The sequence below is a fragment of the Battus philenor genome, unplaced genomic scaffold, assembly GCF_028537555.1.
Source record: "Battus philenor isolate CCGP_79_NKW_IND1 unplaced genomic scaffold, ilBatPhil1.0.hap1 SCAF_4, whole genome shotgun sequence".
In the NCBI taxonomy this organism is placed as follows: domain Eukaryota; kingdom Metazoa; phylum Arthropoda; class Insecta; order Lepidoptera; family Papilionidae; genus Battus; species Battus philenor.
The window spans coordinates 4246323-4256157 of NW_027181704.1; the positions used below are offsets into that span (position 1 = coordinate 4246323).

The following is a 9835-nucleotide window of genomic DNA, read 5'->3' on the forward strand; positions in this document are numbered from 1 at the left end:
GCTCCGTAATAATCTCTCGCTTCCATTGTGGCCAAGTATTGGACGTCGACGTTATCGATAAATACCGTTGCTTATATTATTTTCTTAGAATTGATGGTTCATGTCAAAGGATTCGAGGTTGGAGTGGTAGATATATATAGAAGTTGGAATCGTGTCGTTTTGCTCACCACCGTCCCTGATACGAGTTCCGACACTCAAACTTTGTTAAGTTTTAAAGTTCACGGACCCCTCCGTTCCGTGAACTCATACAGATGAAGCTGTAAAAGCCGCAAGGCTAACAGCAACAACTTCTCCAGAAACAATACAATGTCGTTTTGCAGATTAACACAACTATTCACAATGAAGGCACATATTATTTTGATCGCGTTTTTTGTTGGATTCACTATTGTATCAGCGTTATCCCCTGAAGATGATCAAAGTAAGTGTTTTTAGTTATTAAAATTACGAACCAACAATTTTTTTTACTGATATACATTTAATTATTATATGATTGCATATGTTTTATTAATGATCTCTTTTTATTAATTTTCTATCTTTTGTTCTGTTGTAATAATGTATTGTTTACAGACTGTCCCGATGCATTGATGATGCATTCTTAAAAAAATGTAATTTATGTAACATAAGTTTATAGCGAACCGTCAAAAGCATAGTTTTAATAATCAATTTTCTTCTTTTTTCATTTTTTTCAAGTTTCTGCTCTAATTTTTATTCATAACTTTGTGTAAATTACCCAGAAAAAACTAAATAAAAATGAAATTAATCGATAGAAACGTTCTCGAGTTATGGCGTAACCAGAGGAATCATTGATTCGTTTTTATAAATACAGATTATGATATGATATATATGATACGATACACAGCAGCGAAGAGTTCAGCGACCTGTAAAATGTTTAAACTGTGTTCTATTCGCATTATAAATAGATACTTATCGCTGTAATTTAATATGAACAATATACTCGACGAATAAAGTACAGTCTATCATCATTATCACGATAGCCGATAGATGCCCACTGCAATTCATAGGCCTCCCCCAAAGAACATCACGATGACCGGTCTGCTGAAGCTTCAACTGGTTTACGTGAACACAGCTTTCTAACCTATATAGCTTGCTATATAGCTAAAAGTATTGTAAAATTAAATAAGATACACAAAAATTGCATTATTGTTTCAGACCCATCACCTTTGTTGCGATTGAAAAGGGACACAATCTTCGTGAAACCACCACCTGGTTGCATTTTCTACGAATGCATAGGCAATTGTAGGCAACGGGGTCATAAGTCGGGCGGCTATTGTACTATTAATGGATGCGTGTGCCTATGATAAAGCTGTTAATCCATTAGTTGCTGCCTTAATTTATAACCATATAAATACAAAGTACATCGAAGTTCAACCGCACGATGATTAAGTGTAATAAATACCATTTATAAATACAATACAAAGTTTTATTACTCCTTAGTTCTAAATAAGGCGACACGAAAGGAGATTATTTTTCGTAAAAACCATTCAAAAATTTTTACGTGTAGAATCGACAATGACGATGAAAAGTGAGTTTTAAGATATATGAAAATAAACATTAGAATCATGTTGTGTACGTTTGGATTAGTAAATAATCTTATTTTCAAATTTCACTTAATAATTAGCTCAAACTGAATCACTAACGTATAATAAACACCTAAGTTATCAAATTCAGTAACTTTAAGAAGATCGAACCCATACACATATTCTATAGGACTGTGTAAATTATTCCATCACTTCAGCTCATAAAAAATGGAAAATAATTTTTTTTTTAAAAAAAAACGGGTTTAGAACAAATAATCTGAAAAGGGTTTGACATTTATCAAATTGCAATAGTTTTCACATTTAAGCTAAAATATTTATTTGCGCACGTATACTAATTTGTCTTCATGTCTCCTCTCACTACAGAGTTACCACAGTAGTAAGATTTACTAATCTCACTAGATTAATAAGCTCTCTTATTAGATTAGTAAGCTCGAAAAAAATAATATGTAGACAGTGATACATTTTCAAAATAGTAGCGTTAGTAAAATCAACCTTTTGTGATAAAATAAGTTGATCCATTTTTAAGTAAATACATATCCGTTTTAGATGACTCGACATGTTATACTGGATCTTCTCCCTATAAAACAACAAAATGTTCCACGCGTAGATTTATGACTAGAAAAGCCATATAACTTCTTCAAAAAACCGTACAGAGTGAAAGTAAACAATAAAAGCTGTGTCCGTAGGTTCTCAAGTGACGATTATTCGATAGTTCGATACGATAGTTCTCGTGATCTATTCGGTGGACCGAAGTCAAGCAAAACCAGTTACTGTAACGATCTTTAGAGCAGGCCTGTCTTGCAGTAAACGTCTATAGACTGATATAAAACACCACGTGGACAATCGCCTTCCTGTCTGGTCAAATCAATAAATAGACTACCTTTAACTACAGCGGTAAAGAATGCAATAGATAGAATTGGAAGGATACAGCTCATCAAAAATTTCGAAAGCTTCCCAATTTAATAAAATATCGATAAACTTTATTTATTATATAAACTTACTTACATCGGACACATTACATTACTTTTACATTTACATACAATAAGTACATCGGTAAATGCTACAGTTGAGACTCTTCAGCGAAGCCTAGGCTTGTTCCCTCCCGCTCCCTCATCGCTGTGAAAAAAAAATATAAATTCCAATACGTATAATAGTGACCTTCTGCCATACAAAAAACAACGCAAATTGTAATTGAATATTGAAAATGATACATTTATTCGATACCGTTAAAAATACCTTAAATTTAAAAATTGATGTGAAAAATTGTTTCTAGCCGATGGCCCCAAATAGTGGTAGTGGGCGCATATGGGCTAACATACAAATGGTGGTAATGTTTCCATGAGAGATAGAAAAGGCAAATAGTAACAGAGAGGTATTCCAAAGACAAAAAAGCATAGGATGACAATCGAAACAATGGCCTTTTAAAAGCACCTAGGCAAAAAAGAAGAATAGCGAGGAACAGGAAGGAGGATACCTTAGAGGTGTCCTTTGTCGAAATAAAAGCTGTTGGTGGAATCCGATCGTTTAATGATAAATAAATAATGTTTTAAATTCCTATCTAAACTAGGAATCCTTATGAAGTTTAACCGAACAATGAATAAGTTTCCTATAAACAACTTATAACCTCCTTAGTTATAAATATTAAAACGATAAGTAACATTTTTATTAATTTACTGGTTTTCAACACGGTTTAAATTCATAAGAATATATATATACCGTGTTAAACCATTTATATATATATATACATATATATATATATATATATATATTGAATTTCCGCAAAAAATGGTTACAAAAAGTTTTTTTTTAAGACTTAAAATTATTTTCATTATTTTATTTAATACTTGCCAGCAATAAAAAGCGTCATTGCTATAACGTATAGTAAAAACAATAGTTACCTAGTTGCTAAGTTTACAGGAGGAACATAGCAAAAAATAGAGAAGAATAGGAGTCCGTTGATGAGGGAAAAGGTGTTAGAAGAATCCTATCGTCTAAAAATATATAAATAATATAAATAAATAATGTGTAAAACCTAGTGTAGATATTAAATAGTGTAACATAAGATAGGTAAAATACTGTAATAGAACTAGTTCTATTTTATTTTAAACTAGATAAACAGCAATAAATGTCTCTTTTATTTATTAGTATGTCTCTGAATAACTAAAGAATGTGTTGCGAAAAATCGTTGCAACGTTAGTAGTTTCGGGGCTATTGCCGCTTCAATCTTGAAAGCGACAGTACGTTAATTGGAATTACCTGTTAGGATATTTTTGTAAGTCAAACATATTAATATAATATCGATTATTGTTTATTTTACTATAATTATTACATAACCTTTATCTTAAAATTTACAATAATATTCTATTTGTTTAATTAAAACTATAGCATATAGTGAGCGAGGAACAAAACTTATTTTAAACTAATTATAGTAAAGGTATTTTTAAAAATAAAATAGGACGCAATAAAATAAAGCTACAAAAAGAACGATAGCAATGTTTGGTATGTAAACGATAACGTATTCATGTAGAGCGTATTCTCAGAATGGTTTTATGATTATTACCTTTGAATGATAACATTTGTTTTTTGTAACAATTTTCTCGTTTTCCAGTTGCATACAATTTACAATTAATTGAAAAAATATATAAAAACCTCCTTGGCGAACTGTCCTACGCCAAACAGAATGGATGTGTATAAAAATTAGAAATGTTTAACCCTTAACTTGGTAAGGTACATTAGACTGTACATACATTTCAAAAAAAATTTACTGGTTAAATAATAATATTTTTTTGTTTTGTTTTTATTAAAAATATTACTAAATAATTTAGAATTAGTAGAAAAATATTTTCGTTGTTGCAACACTGAACAACACATGTCAAATTCAAAATGGCTTCGAAACAACAAAGTGTTGGCGGGACCCGGGTAAGTTTTTGCGTTATAAATTACTTTTTAGCTCAAAAACTAATAAAAAATGGTGTGTTATTTGATCTAAAAACTATGTATTACTCAAAAAGTGGTTTTATGCGTTACTGTCTCAATTTTTATGGCCGATTTTGGTTGAAACAAATGTATGTACACTGCACTGCACGTTGCCAATAACGCACTAAAATACTAAAAATGAACTATGGTAACCACGCTGTACATTGCTAAGTTTACACAGTTTTTGTTTTTCAACGAATCGGCAGTTTTTGTTTATTTATTTTTTTACCTTCTCATAAAAACTGTCTGCTTTGAACTTTTTTTTTTCTTTTTCCGCCTGCAGAACTTACAACTAACTCGCGCCCATAAGATCTTGGCTTTGGTACCCGCTCAAAACGCATGCTCTGACGATAGTTCCACATCTGATGAGGAAGCAAATGCTTATATACCGCCTTCACCAGATACCTCTGATCCACCTTCAATAGCATCATCACTAGAAGCCCTTAATTTGCTTGATACTTCAACTGACTCCAACAACGAACAGCATGATATACCCATTACTTTACCACTCACACCAACATTTGATGAAGTTTTTCCATCGCCGAATACAAGTAACTACAATGTTATACCCACATTGAACTCCATCCAATCTTTGCCATCTCCTTCTGTTGAACTATCATCTCCCCAGCCTAGCACCAGCGGACAGCAGTTACTACTTACCAGGTCCAAGCGTAAAAAGACAACAAAGACTGTAGTGACCAAAAAAGTAAAGGTTCAGAAATTCGCCCTAAATTATCAATGGTCAAAAGCAGTACTTCGTCACAATGTATCTCTTGAAGAAAACTTATACAATCTCCATCAAACACAAATAGAGACAGTACTGGATTATTTTTATTTCTTTTTTTCTCCTGACTTAATTACTGACATTGTTTATAATACAAATTTATATGCAGTTGAACAACTAGGTCGATCTATTCAGCTGACAGAAGATGAGATTAAAAGCTTCCTGGCCATTCAAATCATGATGGGTATAGTACAGATGCCAGCTTATACTGACTATTGGGCAAGAAAAACAAGATACCCTCTCATTGCTGATCTTATGCCTCTCAAAAAGTATCAACAAATACGTCGATATATTCATTTTGTTGATAATACTTTGGAAGATTCAGACCGTTATTTCAAGATTCGCCCCCTAATGGAGAAAATACGCAAAAATTTTCTGAAAATTGAAGAACAAGGAAAATATTCCATTGACGAGATGATGATACCTTATAAAGGTCGTAAAGCAGGTAAACGAAAGCAGTACGTAAAAATGAAACCTAAGAAATGGGGGTTTAAGAATTTTGTCCGTGCGGGTGTTTCGGGTATCATCTACGATTTTATTCTGTATGGTGGCGACGATACCTTTCGTGGACTGACTTTTTCAGAGAAAGAAGCTACAATTGGTTTAGGAGGTATGGTAGTGCTTGCATTGTGTCAAACTATAAAGAAAAAGCCGGCCATTGTGTATGCTGATAACTTTTTTATGTCGCCTGAACTAACATATATTCTGCGGGAAGAATACGGGATCCTTAGTCTAGGAACAATAAGGACTAATCGTCTCAGAGGCTGTCAAGAGTTATTGCCAACTGACAAACAATTAAAAAAGAAGAAACGCGGTTCTAGCGCCCAGGTGGTTTGCAATAAGAATAAGTTGGCAGTCGTAAAGTGGAACGACAATAAAGTGGTTACACTTATTAGCACCTACATAGACTCGTACCCCTTAGAAACAATCAAACGATACGATAAGGATGAGAAAAAGAAAGTAGATGTAGAATGTCCTCAAGTGGTCAAACATTACAACAAACATATGGGAGGGGTCGATTTAGCAGATATGTTGATATCGTTATATAGAACTCCCTTCAAAAGTCACCGTTGGTACTTGGGAATATTTTCACAACTTGTTGATATGTGTATAAATAACGCTTGGCTCCTACATAGAAGAGATGGGAAGAAGACTTCATTGAAAGATTTCAGATTTGAATTGTTTGATGGGTTGTCTAATAGAATAGGAACAAACCAAAACGTTACAGACGATATAGACGAGAATCTGAAAATCCATAAACCAGTCTCAGTCCGACCAACTGATAGCGTCAGATTTGATAACACAGGTCATCTTCCAGAAGCAGGTAATGAAACAATGCGTTGCAAATATTGTAAGAGTGGAAGAACATCTGTCTACTGTATAAAATGTAACGTACATTTGTGTTTTGTTGTGGGAAAAATAAAACGTAATTGCTTTCGTAATTTTCACCTAAAATAATAAAGAATAATTTAAATATTTCCTCCTTTTTTTGAAATAAATTTATAATAACCTGAATAATGTAATTCATTATGTCCTTGGTAGTGTACACCAAAATGTACAAACAATTTATTTATAATATTTCTGTAAAATTGGCAGTGTACATTGTGATGTACTTAAGTTTTCTCGAAACCTAGGATACCTAGATTTTTATTTTTATTTTTCTCAAGTTGTCCATTCATAAATTAAACAAAATTTATCAATAATTTCCTTTTTTTTCATATTTTTAGTTCTTGCCAAGTAAAGGGTTAAATAAAAGTGTCAGTAATCATCAATTCAGCTACAACACATCAACTACTGGACACAGGTTGCCTCCATTGAATTCTAATAGAATTGTTTTTTTTATTTGGACTGTCGTATCCTATCTTTAGGGGTCAGGGTCTTTTATTCTCTTTATTGATTTTTTCACGCTCTGTTTTTTATCTCTCTCTTCTTTCATTCATCACATAATCTATTTTTCTACTTCTTTCATTCTACAATTTTCACAGTCTTTCTCTTACGTTCTATTCGCATACATCCATCCTCAACCACTACATTCTAAGTATCTTTATTTACAATTTTCTTTAAATCTCAGTTTTATGCAGATTTACATTCCATTATTTACGAATATTTATCACAGTTTTTATCTTTTATTCTACTTATTAGAATTGGTTAGAAACGGCTTGCATTCAGCGTCTTCTTACGACATTATAAAGGTCATTTGTCCACTTTAGGAGAAAATCTGCGCCTGCCGGCCCGTGGTCAGTCTTCAATTCCCAGCGGCCATGTTTTCTGCGCTTGCCCTCTGTTATTAATATAATCAATTTGGTCTAGTATTTGCCTTAGAATATTTTATTTTGTTATTTGTACGCCAACCTTGGAAATTCGATTGTTTTCTTTAACATTGCGTTTCAGTTATATAATAATCTATATAATTTTGACAAATAAATACATCAAGTAAATATTTTAATAACAAACAGTAGCGAAGTAGCGTTGAGTTAACGAAAAAAAGGCATTGGTTCTTAAAAAAAGACCAGATCTGTATCGTTTGCTATGTAATTATACATATTAATATACATATTTTTCTATATAAATAGTGTCATTTGGTTTACCGTAATTACTTATATCTGTTTTGCCTTAGATAACATATCTTACTCTGTTGTCCGCTCATACAAACATACTAGCTAGATATGAATGTAAACGCAATTTAATGTTTTAATAAAATAAAATACGAAAGCAAAATTTTCTAAATAGATAATGTGGCTTGACCACATATGGTTTAAATACATCATTCTTGAGAAAGCGTGTTTAAACCAGCTTGCGGTAAAGTCCCGCATGACACAATGTAACGGGACTTCACCGGATCAAACAGCTGGTCGTTCAACTAACATTGTTGCTCACATTAACATTGGAGCAATGAGTCATTATTTGATTGTAAATAATATTGATCAGACTTTTGTGCAATATAATTTAAACGAAGTTAAATTAATTACCATTTATTGTACACGTTAGAAAATATATACATATTAGTAATAAATGTACAGATATACATATATACACAAATATGTAAATACGCATATAGATAAATACATAAATATTTATATATATGCATATACAGGCTGTAGCCCTGTGTGAAAACATGTAGGTACATAAAAACACATACATATATTTGCATATTTATTATACTCATAATAAATGCACGATCGAGTTGTGTAAACCTTGTATGAGCTTTGGACTTGCAATCGTAGATCGCGGGTTTGATTCTCGGAATACAATCCTGTATAATTTACACTTTGTGCATTAATTAATTATAACTTAAATATAATTGCCACTGCTCACAAAGAAGTTTCCAGAGGATAGGCAGCAACGTCCTCTGGGTACCATAATACCACATGCGATCGCCAGCCAACCTGCCAAGAGTGGCGATTATAGTATATCCTCTTTTTGGGGAAACCCTATGCCATGCAGTGAGCAGGGCGAAGATGACACCTAGCCTAAGACCTTTAGGGCGAGGATTGTGGACTTCAGTGGAGCCACGGTGCAATCCGCATATTATTTCTAAGGATCAGGAGCGGTATAGACCGCATGTATAGACAAAGCATGAATTTGTTTTTAATTATTGTTTTTAGTTTTATAGTAACATTTAAATCTTTGCGTATATAATTATTAGATTAATTTAGAGAATACTCTAGTTCTTCTCGGCTTCTCTCTAATAACAACTCTGAATCGGTAGCAACTAACTCGCGAACTGACAACAATGACCTTTTTAAAATTTTTAAAATAATTAATTGATACGGTGTAAAAGTAATCATAAATACCTTCGAATTTGACCAAAGAATGTAAAGTAATATTCCTTGTTTTAGTAAAAAAGAAAGAGCATAGGTTAAAACAGAGAAAGCTGGCTGAGAGTGATGTATACAAATGCATACGTATTAACGAATCAATCTTAACATAGTGAATTGTATATCATAATGCACTTTACAATGTACACAAAACCGTGATGCAGTTAATCTTTAGCAATGCTAGCTATACGCGGAGTCAAGTGGGACTGACGATCGAGTGCAGGGCCGCCCTCCCTACACCCTCAGCAACACTTACAGCTGCACCAACAATAGAGTCCCACGTCTGATAGATTTTTATCAAGTGACTAGGCTAGCAAGTTGTGTGCAATGACAATGAGTGCAAATTAGGTGACGCAAATGATTTCATTTTAAAACCCCATACGTCGACACGTTAATATAGTATTTTTCCGGTATTTTCAAATCAATAAAAGTAACACTTCGGATTTATCCAGTACTCCAACAGTTTGGTATGTGCATATGTGGATAAATAATAACCGATTTTTTAAAAGACATTTGTCAGACATAAAAAATAAATGACATCACTCAATGTCTTCACTTTCAAATCCATAGGGCCTGTTTAATACAAGATACCGATCTTGCTTAATATACTGAACTACGGTACAGAAATCTACTAACTTCAGGCTTCTCTGGTAAGCTCAATGTGCTATTCATAGCGCCCAGAATGGATGGTCGTTGGG

At 32.9% G+C, this 9835-nt stretch overlaps 2 protein-coding genes across 2 annotated transcripts; both read left to right on the plus strand.

The window, feature by feature from the left end:
* The first annotated feature begins 320 nt into the window (after nt 1-320).
* On the plus strand, nt 321-1368 carry LOC137928903 (gallerimycin-like). Its single transcript, XM_068771907.1, has 2 exons — nt 321-418; nt 1171-1368. The coding sequence occupies exons 1-2, from the start codon at nt 340-342 to the stop codon at nt 1317-1319; spliced, it is 228 nt and encodes a 75-aa protein (XP_068628008.1). The 5' UTR covers nt 321-339; the 3' UTR covers nt 1320-1368.
* A 3074-nt stretch (nt 1369-4442) lies between these two features.
* Nucleotides 4443-7060, plus strand: LOC137928941 (piggyBac transposable element-derived protein 2-like). Its single transcript, XM_068771949.1, has 3 exons — nt 4443-4478; nt 4819-6643; nt 7047-7060. The coding sequence occupies exons 1-3, from the start codon at nt 4443-4445 to the stop codon at nt 7058-7060; spliced, it is 1875 nt and encodes a 624-aa protein (XP_068628050.1).
* The last annotated feature ends 2775 nt before the right edge of the window (nt 7061-9835 follow it).

Coding starts and splice junctions, on each gene's coding strand:
- LOC137928903 (XM_068771907.1), top strand. CDS start 340: ATGAAGGCACATATTATTTTGATCGCGTTTTTTGTTGGATTCACTATT. Junction 419..1,170: donor ATCCCCTGAAGATGATCAAA/GTAAGTGTTTTT, acceptor TTATTGTTTCAG/ACCCATCACCTTTGTTGCGA.
- LOC137928941 (XM_068771949.1), top strand. CDS start 4,443: ATGGCTTCGAAACAACAAAGTGTTGGCGGGACCCGG. Junction 4,479..4,818: donor AAAGTGTTGGCGGGACCCGG/GTAAGTTTTTGC, acceptor TTCCGCCTGCAG/AACTTACAACTAACTCGCGC.